At 42.5% G+C, this 27,253-nt stretch overlaps 2 protein-coding genes and 1 long non-coding RNA gene across 3 annotated transcripts in view; all 3 read left to right on the forward strand.

The window, feature by feature from the left end:
- Positions 1-2,668: 2,668 nt before the first annotated feature.
- Positions 2,669-7,081, forward strand: Polr2E (DNA-directed RNA polymerases I, II, and III subunit Rpb5). Its single transcript, XM_080273184.1, has 5 exons — positions 2,669-2,795; positions 4,475-4,594; positions 5,438-5,542; positions 5,880-6,016; positions 6,912-7,081. The coding sequence occupies exons 1-5, from the start codon at positions 2,673-2,675 to the stop codon at positions 7,057-7,059; spliced, it is 633 nt and encodes a 210-aa protein (XP_080129310.1). The 5' UTR covers positions 2,669-2,672; the 3' UTR covers positions 7,060-7,081.
- Positions 7,082-10,673: 3,592 nt separating this feature from the next.
- LOC145400655 (uncharacterized) lies at positions 10,674-11,362 on the forward strand. The gene is made up of 2 exons (XR_013897478.1): positions 10,674-11,172; positions 11,213-11,362. It is a non-coding gene; the product is annotated as an uncharacterized LOC145400655 (long non-coding RNA).
- Positions 11,363-18,205: 6,843 nt separating this feature from the next.
- The window catches only part of gpp (DOT1 like histone lysine methyltransferase grappa), a 126,998-nt gene continuing 117,950 nt past the window's right edge, over positions 18,206-27,253 (forward strand). Inside the window, exons 1-2 of the mRNA XM_080273090.1 lie at positions 18,206-18,414; positions 20,502-20,542. Coding sequence (XP_080129216.1) covers positions 18,316-18,414; positions 20,502-20,542 — 140 coding nt within the window. The 5' untranslated portion in view covers positions 18,206-18,315. The remainder of the gene's footprint in view (positions 18,415-20,501; positions 20,543-27,253) is intronic.

Consider the following 27,253-nt stretch of genomic DNA (forward strand, 5'->3'; position numbering starts at 1 on the left):
GGTAAATACTCAGGTCTAGACTGGATATTTTGGATTGGCAGAAATTGGTTACCAGTAGGTTAGGTTAGGTTAGGTAAGGTTGGGTTGGGTTTTTACTTTGGTTAGGTTTTTGGCTAGTTTGATAATGAAACTAATTTTTGTTTTAATGTTTTAGTGTGATTTATTTGATTCTGATTTGGAATTCTACCATAAATCTCTTGTTTTTGTGTTCCCCCCACCCAAAAACCTGGGTTTCTCACAGGTCCCCCATTGTTGATGGGAGCATAACACAAAAATGATTGATTTCCAAAAACGGATATCAGATTCAAACAAAACATGTTAAAAACCTTTGGAAAATTATAAATTTAAGCTTCTGAGGGAGTTAGGTGCATTTCTGAAAATTTACACACAAAACCAAGCCATTCCAATCCAAATCCAGCAAAACCTGGTATTGGTATTTCATTTAGACTGGTATTATTTTCACATAGCATACCAGTAGCTTGTCAGGCACCATTATAAACACAGTAATCAAGAACAGTTGCACCTACAACACTGGTGGTACCGGTACTATCTAACCGTGAAACCTTCGGAATATTGGATTTCTATCTATCTGTCTATTGTCAGATGCTTTAATCCCATAAGGGGTGGCCACAAACATCGCCTCCATGCCACCCTGTACCCTGCCATTTTGCTCCCCCCGCCCCAGCTCACACACCCCTTTCTCATCCCCACTCCATCCCTCCATCTCATCCTTAGCCTCCCCCTCCCTCTTCCCCCCTCCACCGCACTAACTTACACTCCCCTCATTTGAATCTTGCCCTCCATCCTCTCCGCATGGCCAAACCGCCTCAGTGTATTTCTCCTAATGCTTTCTATCACATTCACACCACATTCATTTCAGCCCATAATCGATCCAGTTATTTGGGGGACGAGTTGTCATTAAATCTTGACTGTGCAAACACCTTTTCTCCCACTGTAAGGCACCCCTTCTAACTGTGCCTTCATCTCTAGCTTCCTTTCTGGTTGTGCCTTCATCACTAGCTTCCTTTCTGGTTGTTTTATAGCTGCTGTTGTAGACAACCATCGTTCGTCTCCTAGAGCCATTAATAGCGGTATTCCTCGGGGCTCTGTCCTATCTCCAACTCTCTTCCTTCTATTCATCATTGACCTTCTGAGCTGTACATCTAACCCTATCCACTCATTTGCTGATGACTCCACCCTTCACCTTTCCATTGGCATCCTGCAGCATCCATCTCAGCAGTTACCGTACTTCAACAAACAAGGGATGAGGCATTGGCACACCTAATGTCTGACTTGGCTCATATCTCTTGATTAGGGTAAAAATAACCTTGTTGTTTTTAATGCATCCAAAACTCAGTTCTTACATCTATCAACCCAACATAATCTTCGCAGGAGTACCCACTAATTTTTTTAACAATAGCCAGCTCAATCCTGCATCATCTTTTAACATGCCGGTACTTGAGGTTTCATTCTCTCGGGATTTATTTTGGAAAGAACATATTGCCTCTCTTATAAAATCTGCATCCAAGGGATTGGGTGTGCACAGCAGACTCCGTGCCTTCTTTACTCCTACGCTGTTGTTGACTTTATACACGAGTTTAATTCGCCCCTGTGTAGAGTACAACTCTTATGTGTGGGGAGGCACCACACACACACACACACACACACACACACACACACACACACACACACACACACACACACACACACACACACCTTCTCAACAGGTTGGAGTCAAAGGCTTTTTGTCTCATTAACTCATCTCCTGTTACTGGCTCCCTGTTACCTCTGTCTCTTCGCTGCACTGCTGCATCTTTATCTCTTTTCTCTCACTACTTCAATAGTCACTGCTCCTCTGAACTGTCTGCTTGCATCCCTCCACCACCATGGCAGGTGCATAGCACCCATCAAGCAACAAACTCTCATCCCTTTTCTGTCCAGCTCTCTAATGCAAGAGTTAACCGCTGCTCCCAGTCGGTCATGTACGCATCATGTCAGCTCTGGAACTGTCTCCGTTTGTCAGTTTTTCCTACTGCCTATGATCTCCAGTCTTTCAAACGCAATGTGTCCAGGCATCTGGCATCTGGAAATAAATGGATCCTGAATTTGGCTTTCTGTTGTCCTGTTGTTGTTTTTTCTTGGAGGGAGCAGTTTCCTGGCCAGTGGCCTTTGGCTCTTTCTTCCTTTCATTAAGAAAATTTAAAAAAATAAATAAATAACCTGAAAATCTGTAATAGCCAGTTAGTGATCATGATGAGAGTCACGTGATTGTCTCGAGTCACTCACTGGGCTGGGGCTGAGTTGCTGTCGTGGCCGCTGTCAGTAACGAGTGCTCTCCCATTCCCACTTATTTTTTTAGGAGTTTGAGGCAGGTAATTAAGGTCTATGTCTGTCTATACCCAGATGCCATAATTAAGGTATGCCAATCTGTCTATCAATCTGTCTGTCTTTATACCCAGACTGCATAATTAAAGTATATCTATCTATCTGTAGTCAAACACCATCATCCTATAAGAGGTTGTCACTTGTCTTTGAGTCTGTTGTTTACGAGGAGGGACACTAACCCTCCACCAACCCACTTTTTGACATGTATGGGTTGGTTATATGGTTACCACCCAGCGTTGAGCTCCACCTAACCCTCCTTATTGTTCACAGAATAAGTGTTTGTCAGGATGGATGATGAGGCGGAGACCTACAAGCTGTGGCGCATCCGCAAGACCATCATGCAGTTGTGTCATGACCGTGGCTACCTGGTGACACAGGATGAGTTGGACCAGACCCTAGACCAGTTCAAGGTAAGAGAGAGAGAGAGAGAGAGTGTGTGTGTGTGTGTGTGTGTGTGTGTGTGTGTGTGTGTGTGTGTGTATTTTCTTATCTAATTGTATCTTAACAGGAATGAGCATGTGTGTGTTTGTGTGTGTGTGTGTGTGTGTGTGTGTGTGTGTTCTTACCTAATTGTATCTTAACAGGAATGAGCGTGTGTGTGTGTGTGTGTGTGTGTGTGTGTGTGTGTGTGTGTGTGTGTTCTTACCTAATTGTATCTAAACAGGAATGAGCGTGTGTGTGTGTGTGTGCGCGTCCATTAACATGCTGTACATGTGCGGTAAGTTATATAATCTCGTTGATATTGGTGGTACATCTTATCGTTACTTTATTATCTTCACACTCATTTACATCCATCATCATCATCATCATCATCGGCATCATCATTGGCACCTGTGAAGTGTATTTGGCAGTTTCCCCCAATTTATAGTACCAATTTAAAATATGTAATTCTTTTTTACTTCAGATAATCATTGCATATTTAAGAGACTGGGAGTGCTTGCCTTATAATTTTTGTGGTTCTGTTACTGATGATTGGCAGAGGTGGTGGCTGGTTGGTTAGAGAAGTTGTTTATCTATCTACCTGTCTATCTGTAGCTATGCATCATAATCCCATAAGGGGTCTCTGAGTTAGCAGTTTTATAAGGAGGGGCACTAACCCTCCACCAACCCACTTGTTGACACGTAGGGAATACGTATGGGTTGGTTTATATGGTTACCACCTAGCGTTGTAAATGGTTTCCTGGCGTGCAAGAATCTGTCAGGTTTGTCACTCAATATAAAGCCACCTGGAAAGGAAAGAAGAGTATTAAAAAGTGACAGGAGAGATAAGAGAATTAGGAAGAGAGGAGGACAGACACAGAAAAAGAATGATAAAGGTGAAGGAAAAAGTAGGGAGCACTACATCAAGTGAGTGGATGATGATCACCACCACCACCCACAATATTGTCTGCTGTGTGAACTGAGTTTTAGTCCAGACTGAGGAAGGGAACAGTTTGGTTAAGTGAATATCATTAACCCCTTAAGTCCAATGATTTATTATTGTGTCAAGTGGGGTTGGTGGAGGATTAGTGCCCCTCCCTGTAAAACAATTAACTCTAAGCCCTTGGCCACCCCGTTTGGGATACATGGCGTCTGGCAATGAATGAATGATGAATTATTATTATTGACTCTGTTGGATACGTTTATGTGATGCTACAGAACGTGGTGAATGTTTTTAGCGTATCCGATGGAGCCAGGATTCCTGGGGCTTGAATGATGAGTGAATGGAAGCGTGGCCCATTGGATTGGGCAAATTTGGGCTGTCTGGACGTTGCTACTCCTCACCCTGCCCTTGGGTGGGAAAGGAGGTCCAAATGATGATGATCTATCTATCTATCTATCTATCTGTTGCCAGACGCCTTAATCCCGTAAGGGGTGGCCACAAACAGTTCACCTCCATGTCGCCCTGTCCCCTGCCATTTCACTGCCCTGCTCCCAGCTCACACCTCCCTCTCTTATATACCTCTCCACTCCATCCCTCCATCTCATCCTTGGCCTCCCCCTCCCTCTCTCCACCTCCACCTCACTCACATACACTCTCATCATCATTCTCTCACTCTCCATCCTCTCCATACACAAAAAAATCTAACCCTTCCCTTCCGCCACACAGGAACAGTTTGGTGACAAGCCATCAGAGCGACACCCGGCGCGATCCGACCTTATTGTGTTGGTGGCGCACAACGACGACCCCACAGACCAGATGTTTGTGTTCTTCCCCGACGAGCCCAAGGTACGGATAACATAAACTGGCTCCCTCTAACCTAACATAAAATACAGACAGTTGCAGACATTTCCAGAGTTGATCTGTTGCATACATGAAGGACTGGGAGTAACGGTTAACTCTTACGGTAGAGAGTTGGACAGAGTCAGGATGAGAGCTTGCTGCAGTAGTGGTGGAATGCACAAACATCCCTCAGCGAAAGAGAACGCTTTTTGAAGGAGTAGGGAGGGGGTTTGCTGTCAAATGGTAACTTATTTTTTAGTGTATTTTGAGGTGATGAATACCAGGTGTCAGAAAAAGTGTTGTGGCCTCTATCATGCCTTAATTAATCAGTTTTCACTTAAATGGAGGCTTGGGAGAGAGCTCTGGCTGTCTTTTGAAGGTATGTTGCAACGAAGAAGACTGATGGGCTGAAGGGAAGAGACAGTTACTGGCAAAGTCTGTGTCCAGAGTCAGAAACATGAAGGGGGGGAAAAAAAAAAAATCTCACCTAACTTTATTAACCCATTGGCTGTGGCTGCCTTAAATATTTCCTATGTCCTTGGTGTGGGAAGACCAGTAGAAATTATTGTGTTTTCATGTGTTTTGCCCAACGTATATCTAACCAAACACAATAACAGGTTAGTCAGACAAAATTTACACTCTACACTGACGATTCGCAACCCACTTATCAAGCATAACCATGTAGTAGGTGCCAAAAATGACCAAAAAGTTCACAGTATATCACACAGCTCTTCTGGATGTACAGCACAGTCTACCGATCGGCATTTTCGGAATGGTGTATGCAGCCGAGGGGTTAAAATGAACTCCTGCCACCCACACCTAACCAAACCGTCCATACACTGTTTCCAGGTCGGTGTACGTACAATCAAGACCTACTGTACGAGGATGCAGGAGGAGAACATTCAGCGTGCCATTATTGTGGTGCAGGCCGGCATGTCCCCGTCCGCGAAGCAGGTATGAGGCTTTATACAGTATGTCCCGTTGATGTCCGAAACTTCCTTATGTCAGATGCAGCTTTGCCTTTATTTTACCTCCCCTCCCTACTCTCTCTCTCTCTCTCTCCCCCCTAAGCAAAGAAAAATGAACATGGTAGTGAAATAACTGGTCAGCAGCATGCCCAATGAAATGAGCCACACACTCATTTTATTACAAATCAGGGTCATGGAATCCTGGCACCACTTCACAGACATAACTAGCTGCACATGTACATATTCCCAGGTATATATTGTGTGTGTGTGTGTGTGTGTGTGTGTGTGTGTTTTATAGTGTTCCCATGCCATTAATATTACAGGCGCTGGTAGACATGGCGCCCAAGTACATATTGGAGCAGTTTTTGGAGTCCGAACTTCTAATCAACATCACTGAACACGAGTTGGTGCCGGAACATGTTGTTATGACTGCTGAGGAAAAGACGGAACTGCTGCAGAGGTAACAACACCGGTAGTAGTAGTAGTAGAAGTAATAGTAGTAGTAGTAGTATGTGGTAGTAGTAGCATGTGGTTGTGACTGCTGAGGAAAAGATGGAGCTGCTGCGGAGGTAATAGTGCCAGTAGTAGTAGTAGTAGTGGTAGTGGTAGTAGTAGCATGTGGTTGTGACTGCTGAGGAAAAGACAAAGCTGCTGCAGAGGTAACAGTGCCAGTAGTATTAGTAGTAGTAGTAGAAGTAGTAGTAGTGGTAGTTGTAGTAGGAGCATTGGTAGTAGTAGTAGTAGTAGTAGCAGAAGTGATAGTAGTAGTAGTGTTATTTTTATTATTATTCGTAGTAGTATATTTTGATGGCCTTGGAATCATGTACTGTATACTATTTTCTTCATTTTATTTTGCGTGCAGTTTAAGTCCAACACCACTAGTATGAATATATTGCCAGGAGAGAGAGAGAGGAAAAGGGGGAAATGTACAATAGACAAGGAAGTGGAACAACAAATTAGGATAGAGTGCAGACAAAGAAGAATGAAAAAAAGCACAGAGAAAGAAAAATTTTACAAAGACAGATGCATGAGAGAGAGAGAGAGAGGACAATAGACAAAGAAGTGGAACAACAAATTAGGATAGAGTGCAGACAAAGAAGAATGAAGGAAAATCACAGAAAGAAAAATTTTACAAAGACAGATGCATGAGAAAGAGAGAGAGGGAGAGATAGAGAGAGAGTGTACAATAGATAGGGAAGTGAGACGACAAACTGGGAGAGAGTACAGACAAAGAAGGATGAAAAAACACAAAGAAAAACATGTACAAAGACAGATGCATGAGAGAGAGAGAGAGAGAGGGCGAGAGAGAGAGAGAGAGAGAGAGGATTCCGAACTCTAATCTCTCTCATCCACAGGTACAAGCTGAAGGACAACCAGCTGATGCGGATCCAGGCGGGTGATCCAGTGGCGCGTTACTTTGGCCTCAAGCGCGGTCAGGTGGTGAAAATTATCCGACCATCTGAGACAGCTGGACGGTACATCTCCTACCGGCTGGTCGTTTAGTTGGATAGGCGGTTAGCTGGTTGGGCAAGATCGTCCTACTGGCCAAGGCTATATGTAAAAATTTTCCTTTCTCGGCGTTTTTTTTTTTCTTCTTTGTCTGTATTGTCTCCTAATTTGTTGTTTTGCTTCCTTATCAATTGTCCTCTCTCTCTCTCTCTCTCTCTCTCTCCCCGGGTTGTTTACTCAGCTGGTCGTTTGGTTTGCTGTTCAAGTGGCTGGTTAATTCGTTGCTCAGCTGGTCATTTAGCTCGTTGGTCAAGGTTAAATGACTCTCCAAGGCTAAATGACCAGCTGACGAAATAACTTTTTTTTTTTTTTTTTGTCCGACTCTGGGCGTAGGCTTCACAGCCTGCTATCAAGGCCCAGCAGTCCTCCTACACACCATACACCTCTACATGTCACCACTTCGGCGCTAACACTCACCGTCCATATTGAATACATGCTAGGGCTGTCTCATACAGGACTGGTGTATTGGTATTAGCGGGGGTATTTGTACGACATGTCGGCAGATCTTAACTGGGTCATTTAGTCAGCTGGTCATTTTGTCAGGTCATTGCTTGGCTGGTTAATTAGTTGATCAGATGGTCATTGAAGTGGTTGATCAAGATTAAATGACTCTTCAAGGCTAAATGACCAGCTGACTAAATAACTGGGTCATTTAGTCAGCTGGTCATTTTGTCGGGTAATTGCGTGGCTGGTTAATTAGTTGATTAGCTGGTCATTTAATCATTCTTTCATGTCTGTGTAATTCCCATCTCATGGAAATCAGAGTTATGTGGTGTATGTCCTAGCTTAGCATATTTACCAGTATAATGCAGGTTTTTCTCAGTATGTCTATCTATCTATCTGTCTATCTATCTGTCCATACCCAGATGCCGTAGTCTTGTAAGGGGTGGCCACAAACAAATAGCCTCCACGTTGCCCTGTCCCCTGCCATTGCACTGCCCTCCTCCCTACTCACACCCCCATCTCTCATACTCGTATACCTCTCCATTCCATCCCTCCATCTCATCCTCAGTCTCCCCCTCCCTCTTCACCCTCCACCTCATTCACATATGCTCTCCCTGTTAGTCTCTCACTCTCCATCCTCTCTACTGAATCTCTCCATCTCATCCTTTTTTTTTTTTTTTTTTTTTTTTTGTGAGGAAAACCAAAGGCCATGAGCCCCCCCTCCCTGTCCCCCCTCCACCTCCCACACATACACTCTCCTTGTTAGTTTCTCACTTTCCATCCTGTCCACATGGCCAGATCACCTCACCTCAGTATATACTTGTGATGTGGAAGCTCCCTAACACCTCTTCCTTAGTGATTTATTCCTGGATATGTGTACTCGATAACTGTTTGTATGTTATTTATGTAGAGTGTGGTGATAATGGAAGGATTTAGGTAACACAAAGAGGAAGTAAGGTATAATCAGCAAAATAATTCACTTAGGAAAAAATGTTAGGGGGCGTCCATACCTGACACGAGTGCCAACCTTTGACCCTGTGTACAGTGACTCAGAAGCACAAAATCAGAATTACTTTGACATTTTTCACTTTGTTTTTCTAACCTATGTCTAAATCTATCACCATGTTATTGTTGGTTCGGGAGGCTCCCCTTACACTCTTCCTTAGCAATTTATTTTGGGATACGGCTTGGTAATATTTCTTTGAATGTCATTTTTGCAGATTGTGGCAATATTGGGAATATTTATGTAACACAGAAGAGAGCAGTAAAATGTAATAAACAAACTAAATTTCTTAGAAAAAAGTGTTAGGGAGCTTACTTTACTGATGAGAATATGGGCCTATGTCTATCCATCTATAGCCAGCCGTCATAATCCTGTAAGGGGTGACCGTTTGTCTTTGAGTTAGTTGTTTTATGGGGAGGGGCACTAATCCTCCGCCAACCCACTTGTTGACACGTAGGGATCATGTGTGGGGTGGTTATATAGTAGGTTACCACCCAGCGTTGTAAATGGTTTCCAGGCTTACAGGAAACCATTAGGCTTGTCACTCAATGTAAAGCCACCTGAAAAGGAAAAAAGAGTAGTAAAAAATGACAGGGAAGATGGGAGAAATAGGAAGAGAGGAGGACAGGCACAGAAAAAGAAAGATAAAGGTGAAGATTGAAATGGGCAGCACTACACCAAGTGAGTGGATGATGGTCACCACCACCTACCACCACATTTTTCTCTTTAGCCTTCCACATCAGTACCTGTGCATGAGGCATTGGGTGGGGGTGGGTAAGTTCTCCAGGGACAGAAAGTGGTGTTCCCTGGCCCTGTAGATCAGTTGCCTATCAGGGATCCATAAAACACAGCTGAAATGTGTGGAACAGCTGGTTGCCAATGTGTAGAGCGTACAAGCTTCACTACACGCAGCCGAGAAAGTATTGTTCCACTTTCGGTGTCGGACTTAATGACACAACAGACAAATGAAACGGAAAAGTTGATATGCAGTCGAGCCGTCGTTGTTTATGTACAGTACAGGCATTCCTCGCTATATGATACCCTGCCTTAGCGATGTGAAAAAATTAACACCCTTCCCTGCCTGTCAATGGCCAGTCCCCCACTATCAGATAGGTTGTGTTTTTTTAACCGATTCTGATGATATTTTAGACAAATTTTGTGTTTAGGTTGATTTATAAACTGTTTTTAGACTCAAATTAATGTGTTTTAGTCATAGATGGGGTGAACACTGTCAGTTTTAGGTACAGTTTACTAAGTTTGATTTTTTCAAGTGTTTGGTGATTTTCAGATTTTATTTTTGGATTTAAGAGAGTTATAAACTCCTTTTAGGCTTAGTTTAACTTGTTTTAGAGCTATTTGGAGGTTTAGGTGAACTAGAAACTTGTATTTGGACTCATTTGGGTGGGTTTTGGACTTGGTTGGGGGTGGTGATCCCAAGGCTCCCAAACATATCCCTATAATTTCTGTTACAACGTCCATGTTTAACGATACCCCGACACAATAATGGGTTTTTCCAACTGCATCTCATCGTTATAACGAGGACAGCCTGTATTTATTTAATTCCACAGGGTAACATGAAAGAAAGATAGCATTTCATTTTTACAAGAGGCTCCTCAGAAACAGGCTTACCAACCCTTCAAGTATGACCAGACCCACAATGATCTCTCTGTTATCTATTGTGCCCAGCTGTAACGATAACTGTCCCGGATGTGGGTACAAGTGTTCATGGTTATTGATTTGTCAGTGTGTCTCTCTCTGTCAGTCTGTCTGTCATTGTATTCCTCATCAGGCATCTGTATATCCATCTCTCTGTTTACATGTCTGTCTGTCTCTTGTCTGTGTTTTTATCTACATGTCTGTCTGTCTGCCTCTGTTATATCTGTTAGTCACCCAAAGTGCCTATCTATCTACATGTCTATCTGTCTCTGTGTATCTCCTCTCTGTCTGTCTGCATAACTATCTATGTATCTCCCTATCTTGTCTGTAGTTATCTGCTTGTGAGTCAGCCTAAATACCTACACAACAACGTATGTATTCTTATCATCATCATCATCATCATCATCATCTGGACCTCCTTTCCCACCCAAGGGCAGGGTGAGGAGTAGCAATGTCTAGACAGCCCAAAATTGCCCAATCCAATAGGCCATGCTTCCGTTCTTCTCTCAGTCATTTTTCTCCCACTGCCAGTCACTGAAAAATAGTAATGAAACAGAGGGAGGGGCTCAAGGCTAGATTATTAAGCAGTGCTGTATTCCAGGGCATGTGAGGTCCAATGATTTTATTCTTTTATCCCCTGTGGTCTGTGGATATGTACTATTTCTCTACCTAACACTAAGCAGATGTATTCAACTTGCTTAGAGCATAATATCATCATGAAGAAAGTGTATGGAAGGTGAGTGTCATGGATTTTATTTTCTATACTGAACAGTGTATAGTGAACAAAATTTGGTTATGAAAATAGACTATTTTGTCATGCTTTTTCATGTGTTATATAATTTAAAAATAATAATAATAATAATAATAATGGCATCAACAGCACTTTGTGAGGTGTATCTGGTATATCATAACAGATAGTATTTTGGTGTGTAGACTGAGTGGTTGTGTCATGAACTAGGAAGGTACTGTCATGAACTAGGAAGATAATGTCATGAACTAGGAAGGTAGTCATGAACTAGGAAAATAATGTCATGAACTAGGAAGGTACTGTCATGAACTAGGAAGATACAGTCATGAACTAGGTAGGTAATGTCATGAACTAGGTAGGTAATGTCATGAACTAGGAAGGTACTGTCATGAACTAGGAAGGTACTGTCATGAATTAGGAAGATACTGTCATAAACTAGGAAGATACTGTCATATACTAGGAAGGTACTGTCATGAACTAGGAAGGTACTGTCATAAACTAGGAAGGTACTGTCATGAACTAGGAAGGTACTGTCATGAATTAGGAAGATGATGTAATGAACTAGGAAGATGATGTCATGAACTAGGAAGATACTGTCATGAACTAGGGAGATAATGTCATGCACTAGGAAGATGTAATGAACTAGGACGGTAAATAAAATCAGTATCAATTTATAAACAGCATTTTAATTCAGAAAGCAGAGGTCTGGGTATAGCAGCTGGGAGAGGTTTGCATGAAGGAGTTTTAGTGTCGACTCTAACATATAGACGTGAGACTATGGTGTGGCTTGAAAATGAAAAATCAAGAGTAAGAGCAGTGGAGAAGGGACCCTTGAGGAATGTGTGGAGTGAGGAGAGTAAATAAGAAAAGGAATAATGTGATTTGTGAAAGATGGAGTAAGGAAGTCAGTGGATACTTGAAGAGAGGGTGCTTGGATGGTATGGGCATGTGGAGAGAATGGGTGTGAACAGTGGTGAAAAGGGTGCATGTGAGAGTACAGTATTTGAAGGTGAGATGAGACATGGTAGGCCTGGAGAAGGTGGTTTGGTATGGTAAAAAGAGTTTGTAAGAGGGAGGTGTAGGAGCTAATGAGGCTAGGGAACTGACAAACGATGAAGCTGATGATGAATTTCATGTGGAGGAATGTATGAACAGGGCACCCTTATTTAATTTGACAGTTCATCAGATTGACTCTGTCAGCTAGGTGAGTATGAAGCTATGTGTGTAAAAAGTTTTTAACCTGTCAGATGAAGCCAGGATTCTGGGGGCTTGAATGGTGAATGAATGGAAGTGTGGCCCATCACCTCAGAAAACTTTGGTTAATGTCTCATTCTGTCAGTTTCTTTCTGGCTTGCTAGACCATACCACACCCTTGGGTGGGAAAGATCTGGAAGATAATTTTCACTCATTCATTATGGTTAATATTTAAATTTTTCCTTCTTCTGTCTTGGATGAAGTGGATCAGACTAATTCACAAGTCACTAAAGCCCATGAGACCCTGGCTGTACCTCACCAGCCGAACCAACTAAAAAAAAAAAAAATGACTCCGATGTTAAGCATGTGAGGTGGGGCCAGGCTTTTAGTGGCTTGGAGTGTGTATTAACGTGTGATTCACCTCACTGGGCATGGCGTTGGTAGTTGTTTCTCTTTTGTGCTTTTTCATTCCTTATTTTCTGGATCCTACCTCACCCCATTTCTTAAGTGGGAAAAAGTTATCAGAATGATGGTGGTGATGATGATGTCAGAGTCCATTCAGGGTGGCCACAGCATTCACTTGCCACAATCTTGATAATTCTGTTGTTGTATTTTGTTACTGGATCCTACCCACCCCTTGATGCAGGAGGGGAGTCTACCCTTGGTGGCTTTGTGCACCTCAGCTGAGGAGGAGTGGCTGTGACTTCAGCTTGGGAGCAAAATCTTCCCAACCTACCCTGCATCTTGTAAGAAGGACCTTGGTGAGCCTGGCATGGTGCCATCCCTCGCTTGGGGGGGAGATACCTACGGATAACCTTATGAATGAATTATGAGGGAGACCATCTTTGCCTATAAAATCATCAGCAAGTATAGCTGCTTAACAGCTGAGATTTGGACACGTGCTGATTTAACATATTTCACCCAGAATTCCCTCATCAATTGTTTCTCAAAGTTATGCTGTGCCTTTTCATCCGGGGACACCCTATACAGGTATATGGGATGCAGGATACCCAATAATCACAGTATCAGTTTCGATCTGTGCTGTAAATGACTGTTAAACATTAGGGCTTGTTTCAGCTATACCTTCCTGTAAGTTGAGGAGTATGTAGGTAAAGGAGAGCTGTTAGAGAGGTTTGAAATAACTGAATTAATTTTTGATGTAACACTACTGTTCACTGTATTGTATATACTGTATATAGTACTTCTTTTACACTGACTTGCCTAAAAATTGCCATCAGTCCATCTTTAATTTTGTATTGTAAGAATAGCTTAACACTAGAATATGATGCTAGTCACAAAGAAGTGCTCTTTAAAGGATGCAGAGCTATAGTATTGTGTTTTTCTGCCACTGAGCTGTGTCACAAGCTGCTAAAGGACAAAAATGTGGGCCAAGTTAAGATGAAAAGGGTATAGCAGTAGTCTCTCCCTGTACTGTTTATGAGCAAGAATAATGTACCAAAGTCATGGTAAGGAAAGGGTTAATGGAGGATACTGGATGTGTTGGGGAGAGTGTGTTGAGGATAATGACATGCAGGTAGTGTTTGTGTTGAGGATAGTGGATGTGTTGAGGCTAGCAGTTGCACTGAAGATAGTGGTAGTGTTGAGGATAATGGATGTGTTCAGGACGTTTGCATTGAGCATAATGTTGTGCTGAGGACAGAAGCTGCATTAGTGTTTGTGTCCAGGATGATGTTGAGAACAGTGATTTGTGTAGTAGTGGTCGTTGTTCCCAAGGCAGTCTGTCTGAACAGCCCCGAGTCCCTAAGGAAGACTACAGCCAAGACCAGGCTTTCCAACAGAGCTTTCAAGGAGTGTATGTTGTGCTGTTGGCACAGGCAACTGTGTGCAAAGCAGTCTTCCATAATGTGCTTAATAATATGGGGTGCTGTGTTGCATCCTGGACAGGCATCAGTGATGGAGTCATCCAGCCTCTTTTGATAACTCAAGACAGCTGAATGAGGCCCACATCTCAGCCTGGCCAGGTGGACCGTCCTCATGTGGGAGATAGGATTCAGAAGGGTGGATGTCAGGAGGCCGTGCATGCAGCTGTGTGTTGTCTTTAAGTGACTGAATGGAGCAGTGAGTGATCTGAGGATGGATATGTTTCTGGAAGCTGGTTTGAGGCAGGCGAGGGGGGGAGAGATGACTGTATTTGTGTATGATATCGTGGGCTGGGTGTTGTTTTGATGTTCCTTGGTGTATGTGGATGTGCTGCCATGTAGTGTAGTGCATGGTTTGGGTTTGTGGTGATTTGGAGTGTGGTTTGTGTTAAGGATAATGGTTATGCTGAGGATACTGATTCCTGTAAAGTAAAATAAAATAAATTCTCTTCATTTTCAACCAGCTGTAAATTTAAGATCTCTCCTTGAATACTGAGCTAGAGGTAGACATTTCCACAATACAGTGCCAGTCACAAAAATGTGTTATGGAAGTGATGTTGAGCTGTAGTATTGACTTATTCTGTGACTGAGCTGTGGGAAATAAATCAGTAGAGAATGAAAATCTTAGGTTTGTATTCTCATTGGTTAAGGAAGTTCCCTAACACCTTTTCTTAAACAATTTATTATGGTTATTACACCTTGCCATCATCTTCTGCATTAGGCAGATCATTTTGATATCACCACTTCATAAGCACCGCAAAATTATATTAGCCAGCCGTATCCAAAAATAAATCAGTAAGAAAGGTGTTAGGGAGCTTCCTTAACCACCAAGAATATGTGCCAAAGTCATCTCAGGCTCCTATGATTCACTTACAGCTGAAAATTGCCATCTGTCCATCTTGAATTCTGAGATGTAAGAGAATTAACGCTAGAAAATGATGCTAGTCATGAAAAAGTGCAATGGACAATATGAGGGACTACTGTATAATCTTCCCCTGCCACTGAATTATGGGAAATTGTCTTAAGGGCAAAAATTTCTGCTTAGACAAAGGCGAATGAGCTAAATATGAAAAAAAAAATTCTTGTCACAAACAAGTTTTTGTTATTTATGGACTTCATCATCATCATCAAAATCTAATCCTGCGTTGCCCCATGAGAAGTGTAGGAGCCCTGGGCTGGGCAAGTTGGTCTTGACATTTAAGATGAGAGTGACCAGCCTCACTCATCCTTGAATGGCAATACATGAACAATGAATCCCAACCATCCCACGGATATAAACTTTCACCGGCTCAATCCGATTGGAGCACCTTGATTACCCACTGAACCACCAGGCACCATAATTTGGTTGCATGGTTACCTCCAAGCGTAGTAAGAGATTTCCTGGTGTACAGAGAACCATTTGGCTTGACAGTCAGTGTCGAGTCACCCATAGACAGAAGGAAGAGGAAAGAATGAAGGGGGAAAAAAAACAGAAGAGGGAGTGTAGAGTCACCCATAGGCATAAAGAAGAGGAAAGAATGAAGGAAAGAAAGAAGAGGATGGAAGGAAAGAAAGAAGGAAGAGAGGAGAGGGCAGTCACCTGAGAGCTGCACCACATTGAGTGGATGGTGAGTGCCCCCACCTACCACTAAAGTTTATCCATGTTCATTAACTTCAGAGTATCCTTTTAACAAACTAGGTGCCCTAAGGGCCGTAAGACTTCTTCCTTGGCTATTTATTCTACTTCTTGCACCAAACATTCTCCTGTGTATTTATACTGCTTTAACATTGACATAGTTTGCAACAATAACAAAAGAGTATGTTGATTTGTAACACATACACACACACACACACATGCCCAAACATACTACCAGATATACAAATATCAGAAAAAGAAATACATGAGGAGTTATGTAAATTAGACAAAGGAAAAGCAAATAGTCCTGATGAAATTTCATGTTGGGTGCTACATGAATGTGCAAAGGAGTTAAGTAGACCATTATCTTTAATATTCAAGGAATCCTTGTGTCAAGGTAAACTACCTGGTATTTGGAAGAAAGCAAACATTGTTCCCTTATTCAAGAGGGGGAACAGACAAAATCCACTCAACTACCAAGCAGTATCACTAACCAGTGTTGTAAGCAAGGTATTAGAAAAGCTGATAAGAAAAGTTTGGGTGAACCATCTAGAAGAACACAATATGATAACAGAAAGACAGTTTGGTTACAGAAAGGGAAAATCATTTGTTACTAATCTGTTGAGTTACTATGACAGAGTAACAGAAACATTACAGAAAAGAGAAGGATGGGTGGACAATATGTCTAGATTTCAAGGAAACATTTGACAGAGTATCGCACCAAAGACTTTTAGGGAAACTGTACCGTCAACGAGGAATCCGAGGCAAACTTTACTGTTGGATGCAAGATTTTCTCAGAAAAAGGGAAATGAGAACTACTAAGGGGAAATTACTCATCATGGAGGGAAGTGACTGGCGGAGTTCCACAGGGCTCAATGCTGGGACCAATTATGTTTTTAATGTATATAAATGACATAGATAATAACATTGGAAATGAAAACTATATATCTAAATATGTTTGCTGATGATGCAAAAATACAAAGGAAAATTACTAACAGACTTTTGTAAGGAGCTACAAGAAGAACTTAATAAACTTCATGAATGGAGCAATACATGGCAAATGGAATTCAGTGTGGACAAGTGTCATGTAATCAAGTTTGGTAAAAGTGGAAAAAGACCTGATTGTGATTATAAGTTAGGAAGTAAAAGCCTACTCATATCAGAAAGAGAGAAAGACTTACGTGTGATTATCAATAACAGACTATCTTTGGCTGACCACATTAGTGAGAAAGTATACGGAATATGTGTACACTGCTTGCAAATATGTGAATAGCATTCACATACATAAATGAAGACATGCTGAGAAAGAGAATAACATCATTCATCAGACCAACTCTGGAGTATGCATCAGTAGTCTGGAATCCTCATCTCAAAAAACACGTAGATAAGATTGAAAAAGTTCAAAGGGCCACTACAAGCTGGGTATCAAGCTTAAGGGATCTAAGCTATGAAGAAAAACTAGAAAAACTGAATCTACCTACACTTCAGGAGAGAAGGAAAAGAGGAGACATGATTATTCCATATAAATGCATGTCAAGGAAGGAGAAAATAGACAAAATGAATATATAAGCTATTGGGAAGCATCAGAAAGAGGACACTGAAAAAAAAAAAGGCATAAAAAGAGAGGCGATAAAGACGTAAGGAAATTTAGTTTCCCAGATAAGGCAATTGGTCAGTGGAATGCACTACCGAATGAAATAGTGTGTGCCAAAACAGTTCATAAATTTAAGGATATGTATGATAAAAATGGATTAAAACACGGAATAGTACGAGCTTGACTCATTCTTGTAAAGATACACACACACTTAGAATTCAAACTAACATCAGAAACCCATACATTACTTGTTTATAACAATGTTTCAATGAAGTAACTAGTTTCCGTATGTGAAGGTAGGTAAACGAACATGAAATATATTATGCAAAGAAAGTTCATAGTATTCTTTTAATTATAAACATTTAAGTACTGTACTGTATAGAGTTATTTAAGAAGACCATACAGCTATTTGAAATGCATGAATTTCGGTATATGTAGTAACGTGTTTTTCTGCGACGGTAAACAAAATTGAAGTATACAAAGTTAACGGCATTCCTATGATAGTAAATGCTCTATAACATTACTCGGGAAGGCCACAGAGTGCTTTGAAATAAAATAATTTCCGTGTTTCTGAGAGGATAAACAAAGTGTCACAAACGTTCCTGTGTCATTTTCACGTTTGTGCATTGCGTGTTGTTGCGTCTGAGGGCAAAAGGAGGTGGCGTTGTGATATTGTGATGTTCGTTACCATGTTCCCGATATCATTGTTCATGTTTGTAAACAAAAGTCTGTTCATTAGTGATGAACGTTTGTGTGATGCGCTGGTGCCAATGATTCATTACTTAATTTCCCGTGTGGAACGCCGTTGGGAATTAAATGCATGTTCGTATGAGATCTATATTTAGAGCAGCTGGCGTATGCAATGTGACATTAATGGAGCGTTAAAAAAGTGAAGATGAGCGACGTGTGGCTGGTGGTGAGGGTGTCGTGGCAACGCTGGCGGGAGCATCACATGAGGCGCCTGAGCCCAAGTAGTCCCAGTTGATGCTAGGCAGGCGGGGAGAGTGCACGCGCGCCGCAGTGATCCGCTATGGGGGTACATAGTGTGCCCCAGTGTGCGTGTGTGTGTTAGTGGGTAGGCAGACGGTGCACGTGCGTGTGTCGTGGGAGGTAATAATGCCAGAGTCAGAGCAGCCAGCCGAACTCAAGCTGCATAGCCCGGCCGGAGTGGAGCCCATTTTGTTCCAGTGGCCTCTGTCTTCGGGATCCGGCACGGTGAGTTTCCTACCCCTCTCTATCGTATTCTCTCTCATTCGCTCTCGCTCACTCTCACTTGCTCACACACGCTCTTCATGTGCCTCAGTCCTGTGGGTATGGTACGACTCCAAGCCCATCTCTCACTCAAGCTCAGTCCCCCTCGCTGTCTTACTGGTTTGTGGTGGCTAGTCATTCTCTCTCTCTCTCTCTCTCACGAGCTGGGTTGTGCTCACTTTAGTAGCCCAAATTTAAAATTTCGACGGGTTGCTAATTTCTCCTCTCTCTCTCTCTCTCTCTCTCTCTCTCTCTCTCTCTCGCTGGGTTGTGCTAGCTCACTCGCTCACTTTAGTACCTCTGATTTAAAACATTTCGACTGGTGGGCTGAGTTGCAAATTCTCCCTCTCTCTCTCTCTCCTCATATCTCTCTCCTCATCTCTCTCTCTCTCTCTCTCTCTCTCTCTCCTCATATCTCTCTCTCTCTCTCTCTCATATTTTGCCAGCCACTATCTCACTTTAATCTCTCATTTTAACAGCCCTCTTGTAGTGAATTTTGCTAGTCACTTCCTATCTCACTTTTGTACCCGTCTCTCTCTCTCTCTCTCTCTCTCTCTCTGGCAGGGTGTGAGTTGTGCTATAGTCTGTCACACACACACACACACACACACACACACAAGCAGCCTTCACTCTTGCACTGAATACGCTCACAGTGTAACATAGTGTTTTATGACATACTAGTTGGGTAGCTGTCTCATACTAGCATCTCTCTCTCTCTCTCTCTCTCTTACTCTCGGGTACGATAGCCCTTTGTTTATGTGGGTGTTCGACAACGACTACGAACGTACGATAATTTTTTACGTTACCAAGATGGCCATTTGTCTTTTGTTTGATCGTATTTCCTCCCTCCTTGATTTTTCTGCTGTATTTCACCGTGTTTGTATACATATATTTTTAGATTTTTTTTTTGTTTTTTCTTGAATTTTCTGCCTTCTTTTCAGTATAGATTTGAAATTCCCGTTACATTATATCCCACATATTGCCTGTTTATTTCCAACATAATTTCTGTATTTCCCACATACTTCCTTTATTTCCCACATAATGCCTTTATTGTCTACATGTTGCTTGTTTTTTTCCCACATATATATATTCCCTGTTAATTTCCTACATATTGCTTGTTAATTTCCTACATATTGCCTTTTAATTTCCAACATATTGCCTTTAATTTCCTACATATTGCCTGTTAATGTCTCACATACTGCTTGATTATTACCCACGTATTACCCGTTACTTTCCCCATTGCCCACATTCTCGCAGCAGCCCAAACGTTTCCCACACATTAAATTTAGCCGTATTCTGTTACCAAAATCCTTAAAATATCGCCATACTTTACAAATAAAGTACAGAAGTTTATTAACCACCCATATCCTAAAATAAATTGCTTAGGAAGAGGTGTTAGGGAGCTTCCATGAGAATACGGACCAAGGACACCCCTATGACTGCATGCTTTCCGTTGCACTTCTTCGTGACTAGCATCATATCTTGGTACAAGGACACCCCTACATTTCCTTAACCAGATTTTCGTCCTTTTCCAGCTTATTCCACGCAAGACGATGAAAAAAAAATCTACTGTGGCTTTTCATCTTATTTCCATAGCACTTCTTCTTGACTAGCATCACATTCTGGTACAAGGACTTAACTAGGTTACTATACCAATTTCACCTTTATTCGGCCCGGATTTTCGTCCTTTTGCAGCTTATTTAATTCGGTTACAAAGTGTGTTATGGCTTTACATCCTTTCCATAGCGCTTCTTCGTGACTAGCATCATATTCTCGTGTTAATCTATTATTACGACTGTGCATTCAAGATGGAGCGAAGTACCGGTATGCATTGCTTATTGTGGAGGTATGCGTGCTGAGGAGCTTAAAGGGCGTTGAAGACTTCGTAGCATTGGTTTCGGAGCGACTTATTTTGCATAGTGTGAAAGAGATATAGACAGTGGAGCCACCGTTTGAAGGGCATAGAGAAAAGGTACGATAGTCTGTTATGTGTAGCGTAGCACTTCTGTATATTATTATTAACGAATTCTAATGTACGTTTTTCTTTCCAGGATAAACACGATGGAGCCTATGAGATTGTTGAAACCATTCGGTGAGTACCAGGATTGTGGTTGGATGGTTGGAGGTGTGCTTGGAATGGTTGTAATTGTGGTAGTTGTGGTGGTGGGAGGTGCTGGATTTATATTGGTGGTTGAAATGATTGTGGTTGACGAGGTTGTGGTTAAAGTGGTTGTGATTGTGGTTGAAATGGTTGTGATTGTGGTTGAAATGGTTGTGATTGTGGTTGAAATGGTTGTGATTGTGGTTGACATGGTTGTGATTGTGGTTGACATGGTTGTGATTGGTTGACATGGTTGTGATTGGTTGGAATGGTTGTGATTGGTTGAATTGGTTGTAGTTGCTGAATTGGTTGTAGTCATGGTTGAAATGATTGTATTTTTGGTTGGAATGGTTGTGATTGTTATGGTTGTTGTGGTGGAAATGGTTGTGATTGTGGTTATGGTTGTATTTGTGGAGGGAACGGTTGATTGGTTGACAGTTTTGGTAGTGGTTGAAATGGTTGTAAATGTGGTAGGAATGGTTGTAGTTGTGGTTGTGATGGTAGTGCGAGTTTTTCTTAGGAGCAAGGAGACTTCCCGCCAATTTCAAATCGGTATTGCACCTTTAAAATTCTCTCTCTCTCTCTCTCTCTCTCTCTCTCTCTCTCTCTCTCACTCTCAGGTTAGTATTTAACTGGTAGTGACGGTAATTGTGTTGGTGATGGTGGTAGTAGTAATAGTTGTGATGGTGGTAGTTGTGGTTGTGCAAATAGTGGTAGTTGTGGTGATAGTGGTAGTTTTGGTGGTCAGGTATTGAATGTCTGGATAACTTAGCAGGCTTCCCAGAGAGAGAGAGAAAGGTGGGGGGGTTGACATTCTCCAAGATGCATAACACTCTCTCTCTCTCTCTCTCTCTACCGTTAGTATTGGTTATTAGGCCGACCTACTGTTATGTTTTCTCTACCGTAAGGCGAACCCTTCTCTCTCTCTCTCTCTCTCTCTCTCAATATATCTGTTATAACGTTCACTGCATGTATTCTGTCTCAGTTCTGATTATTCGTTCATACAACGTACATGACATTCTGAGCATTTCATTGTGTGTGTGTGTGTGTGTGTGTGTGTGTGTGTGTGTCTTCCTCCAACTCTTCTGCTACCTCTTGCTTTTTTATTTTAATTTTTTTTTCATTTCTCAAGCATACTATCCTCCTACTCTTCCTCCTATTCTTACTCATTCTTCATTTTCTTTTTTACCTTGTTCCTGTTCTTCATTCTGCTCCTCCTCCTCCTCCTCCTCCTCCTCCCCCTCCTCCTCCTCCTCCTCCTCCTCCTTTTTCACTTCAACCTTTGCTTTTTGCGTGTCGGTTCCAGGCAACCTCCCTTTTTAAATAAGACCTGGAATATGATGCTAGTCACGAAGAAGTGCCCTGGCAAGAATGTAGAGCTGGGGTGGGATTTTCAGACATATATTAGGCATGAGAGAGAGAGAGAGAGAGGGAGAGAATTATGTAGAAGCTGTGTGTGGGCCGTATCGATTGGAGAGAGAATGTAGAGGTGGATTTATAGATTTTTGAGAGAGAGAGAGAGAGAGAGAGAGAGAGATGTAAAGATGTAATATTTCAGAGAGACATTTCTTAGTACAGATAGAATAGGCTAAGTTTGAGAGAGAGAGAGAGAGAGAGAGAGAGAGAGAGAGAGAGGAGGTGACGTGACGAGAGAAGAAGCGTGTTATGGCGGGCGGGGAGGAAGGAGGGGTGAGGGGGGAGAGTGAGAAAGAGAGAGAAAGAGTAGAGGGAGGGAGGGAAGGAAGGCAAGGAGGCCAGACCGTTAAGGAGAGAGAGAGAGAGAGAGAGAGAGAGAGAGAGAGAGAGAGAGAGAGAGAGTAATATTTATGTAATAGGGGGAAGAGAGATTTCTTGACAGCGGCATATTCTCAATGGCTTTGATATCGTAACATCTCTTTCTTGGTGATTTATTTTGCATATGAAACTGATAACATTGTCTTGTGTATTATATGTTCGAAACTCTCTCTCTCTCTCTCTCTTTCTGACACACACACACACACACACACACACACACACACACACACACACACACACACACACACTGTCACTACTACTACTATTACTACTACTACTACCATACTACTACTACTACTATCACGTGCCATATGTTTGGCAGAAAAACGCGTGGCTTTATATCAAGCAAATATTGGCTACAGCAGTTTAATTCAGGTCTTGACTATAGCAGTTTAATTCAAATATTGGCTATAGCAGTTTAATTCAGATATTGGCTATAGCAGTTTAATTCAGATATTGGCTACAACAGTTCAATTCAGATATTGGCTATAGCAGTTTAATTCAGATTCTTGCTACAACAGTTAATTCAAATACTGGCTACAGTTTAATTCAAATATGCTCGCTTGTATACCCGGTGGACTGCAGGGCTGGTGTTGTCTTTCTGCAGTCCACCATCCACCCTTCTGGGGATAGGGAGGGAGGTGGGGCACGTTTGTATAGCCGGGTAGTTCCTTCGCCGTCTTGTTATCCGTGCCACCACGTGAAGAATTATGCGACCTTGTAAACAGACGGCTGGGGTGTCTAGAGCAGGTGTTATGTCTTGGTGGTGTGTGTGTGTGTTATCTCTCTCTCTCTCTCTCTCTCTCAGCACAGCACAGGAAGTCACTGGTATGTCTTGGCTTGGAGGTGTGCATTCTCTCTCTCTCTCTCTCTCTCTCTCTCTCTCTCTCTCTTGGTGGAGGCAGGTGTGTGGAAGGAGAGGTTAGAGGAATGAAGGAGGGAGGGAGGGAAGAAAGGAAGGAAAGAGGGAGGAAGGGATGTAAGGAGGGAGGAAAGAGGGATGGAGGAGAGAAAGCAAGATGGAAGAAAGAATTGAAGGGAGGAAGAGATGAAGGAACGGAAGGAAGAAGATAGGCAGGAGGGAGGGGAGGGAGAGAAGGAAGAAAGGAGGGGAGGGAGGGCAGGTGGACCCAAGGTGAAGGAAAGAGGGAGGGAGAAGAGAGGAAAGAGAGAGGAGGGAGGGGAGGGAGGAAAAGACAGCTGTATCCTAACCGTCATTCTGCCGAGATGTTGGTAGTTGTGGTTGTTGAGATGTTGGTAGTTGTGGTTGTTGAGATGTTGGTAGTTGTGGTTGTTGAGATGTTGGTAGTTGTGGTTGTTGAGATGTTGGTAGTTGTGGTTGTTGAGATGTTGGTAGTTGTGGTTGTTGAGATGTTGGTAGTTGTGGTTGTTGAGATGTTGGTAGTTGTGGTTGTTGAGATGGTGGTAGCTGTGGTTGTTGAGATGGTGGTAGTTGTGGTTGCTGAGATGTTGGTAGTTGTGGTTGTTGAGATGGTGGTAGTTGTGGTTGCTGAGATGTTGGTAGTTGTGGTTGTTGAGATGTTGGTAGCTGTGGTTGTTGAGATGTTGGTAGCTGTGGTTGAGATGGTGGTAGTTGTGGTCGTTGAGATGGTGGTAGTTGTGGTTGTTGAGTTGTAGGTAGCTGTGGTTGTTGAGATGGTGGTAGTTGTGGTTGTTGAGATGTTGGTAGCTGTGGTTGTTGAGATGGTGGTAGTTGTGGTTGCTGAGATGTTGGTAGTTGTGGTTGTTGAGATGTTGGTAGCTGTGGTTGTTGAGATGTTGGTAGTTGTGGTTGTTGAGATGGTGGTAGTTGTGGTTGTTGAGATGGTGGTAGTTGTTGTTGTTGAGATGGTGGTAGTTGTGGTTGTTGAGATGTAGGTAGCTGTGGTTGTTGAGATGGTGGTAGTTGTGGTTGTTGAGATGTTGGTAGTTGTGGTTGTTGAGATGGTAGTTATGGCTGTTGAGATGGTGGTAGTTGTGGTTGATGAGTTGGTGGTAGTTGTGGTTGTTGAGATGTTGATAGTTGTGGTTTGTTGAGATGTTGATAGTTGTGGTAGTAGCGACAGTAGTACGGTAGTTGTGACGATAATAGTGGTTGTTGAGATACCCGATAGTGATGATGGTTACTTGTAATTGTGGTAGTTGTGTGAATGACAGCAGTTGTGGTAGTGGTGATAGTATTTGTGGTTTTTGGGCTGGTGGTAGTTGTGGTTGAGATAATGGTAGTGGATTGAGTTACACAGATCATACTGACGTAGCAGTTTCTTAAAGATATGGAAGTTTAGCCCTGGATAGAATTGCACATGATGGTGATGGTAGGGCCGTAGTAGTGGTAGGTAGTGTGTGTGTGTGTGTGTGTCGGAGTATGCATCTGTGTGTGTGTGTTTGTGTGATGTGCCTTGGAGTATGCATCTCTCTCTCTCTCTCTCTCTCTCTCTCTCTCTCTCTCTCTCTCGTTATACTACAGTTTGTTATTGTCTGAATGTCTGGTTGAACGGATCGATAGGACTTAAAACTTTTGTGGTAGGAATATGTGGTTGTAACGTTGTGTGGTAGGTATGTGTGGTTATTGTGGTGGGATTGTGTGGTTGTAACGTTGTGTGGTAGGTATGTGTGGTTATTGTGGTGGGATTGTGTGGTTGTAACGTTGTGTGGTAGGTATGTGTGGTTATTGTGGTGGGAATGTGTGGTTGTAACGTTGTGTGGTAGGTATGTATGGTTATTGTGGTGGGATTGTGTGGTTGTAACGTTGTGTGGTTATTGTGGTGGGATTGTGTGGTTGTAACGTTGTGTGGTTATTGTGGTGGGAATGTGTGGTTGTAACGTTGTGTGGTCGGTATGTTTGGTTATTGTGGTAGGAATGTGTGGTTGTAACGTGTTGTGGTAGGTATGTTTGGTTATTGGGGTAGAAATGTGTGGTTGTAACGTTGTGTGGTAGGAATGTGTGGTTATTGTGGTGGGATTGTGGTTGTAACGTTGTGTGGTAGGAATGTGTGGTTGTAACGTGTGTGGTAGGAATGTGTGGTTGTAACGTGTGTGGTAGGTATGTGTGGTTATTGGGGTGGGATTGTGTGGTTGTAACGTGTGTGGTAGGAATGTGTGGTTGTAACGTGTGTGGTAGGAATGTGTGATTGTAACGTGTGTGGTGATATGTGTGGTTATTGGGGTGGGATTGTATGGTTGTAACGTTGTGTGGTAGGAATGTGTGGTTGTAACGTGTGTCGTGGTACGGTATGTGTGGTTATTGGGGTAGGAATGTGTGGTTGTAACTTCTAGGAATGTGAGGTTGTAACTGTGGTAGGAATACGTGGTTGTCACGTTATGTGGTGGTGTGTGTGTGGTAGCGTTGTGTGGTGGGCATGTATGGTTGTCACATGTGGTAGGAATGTGTGGTGGTAACGTTTATGGTAGGAGTGTGTGGTTGTGATCTTTGTTTGGTAGGTATGTGTGGTTGTAGCGTTGTTTGGTTGGTATTTGGTTGTAACGTTGCGGTAGTGTGGTTGGAACGTTTTGTGGTAGGGAGAGGTTTAGTTTAAACGTTGCGGTACGGTAGAGTGGTTGCAACACTGTGTGTGTGTGTGTGTGTGTGTGTGTGTGTGTGTGTGTGTGTGTGTGTGTGCCTCACCTACCAGTTTTTCCCTTTAAGCTAAACCCAGCAGGAAAAAAAGTATAAAAAAGAGCTTTAACGGCAGCTCCTATGAGAGTGCAGCGACGTTACCGTGCAAGAATAAGACAAGGATAGCCTAGGAGAAATTTGTGTGTATCTAGCCTGTCTATCAGTACCGCATATTTCTGACCATCTATCTTTCTCTATATCTCTCCCACATAATATCTACCGGTACCGTGTCCATCTATCTGCTTGTCTATCTATCTAGACTGCATATCTGTCCATCTCTCTCTCTCTGGCCTACATCTGTCGCACAAAATGTCCATCTATCTGTCTGTCTGTTCTGCGTTTTTCTCTCCATCTGTCTGTCTCTTTCTGTCTCTCTGTCTCCCACAAAAATTACCAAAACATGTCGATCTATCTACCGTATTTATCTATCCATCTATCCCTCCTATATCTGGCCATCCGTCTGTCTATCTCTCCCACAATATCTATCTATCTATATCGTGTATTTCTGTCCATCCACAAAATGTCTTTACCGTTTCTATACTGATTATTTGTCCATCTGTGTGTCTGTCTGTCTCTGCTGTATATCCCTGTTCCACAAAATGTCTATCTATCTATTTATCTATCTATCTGTACCGTACATTTCTGTCCATCCTTCAGTTGTACGAGAGGAAAAGAATATTATGGTACCCTAGTGGTAGGTGGTGGCGACCATCATTCACTCACTTGTTGTAGTGCTGCCTACTTCTTCCTTAGCCATTATCATTCTTTTTCTGTGCCTGCCCTCCTCTCTTCCTATTTCTCCCATCTTTCCTGTCATTTCTTATTGCTTTACTTTCCATTACAGGTGGCTTTACATTGAGTGACAAGCCAAATGGTTTCCTGTAAGCCAAGAAACCATTTACAACGCTGGGTGATAACCATATAACCAAACCATACGTGCTCCCTACGTGTCAACAAGTGGGTTGGTGGAGGGTTAGTGCCCCTCCCCGTAAAACAAATCACTCAGAGTCAAATGGCCACCCCTTACGGGATTATGGCGTCTGGCAATAGATAGATAGATAGTGCTGGGGTGGATGCACAAGGGACGCGTCTTTCTGTGGCCTTAAGTCAACATGGGAGGCTTGTAGCAACTTTTCTTTAGCGATTTATTTTGCATATTAGCCACGCTTTAGGACTGTTGTATGCTGTTTGGATGGTTAGCAGTTCTGTAGCGATTTATGTTGCATATTAGCCACACCAAGACTGTTGTAGCCTATGTTGTTTAGATTATGTCGACACCGCTTCCATAATAC

Source organism: Coenobita brevimanus, chromosome 53, assembly GCF_032717465.1.
Source record: "Coenobita brevimanus isolate Jiangsu-jjx chromosome 53, ASM3271746v2, whole genome shotgun sequence".
Lineage (NCBI taxonomy): Eukaryota > Metazoa > Arthropoda > Malacostraca > Decapoda > Coenobitidae > Coenobita > Coenobita brevimanus.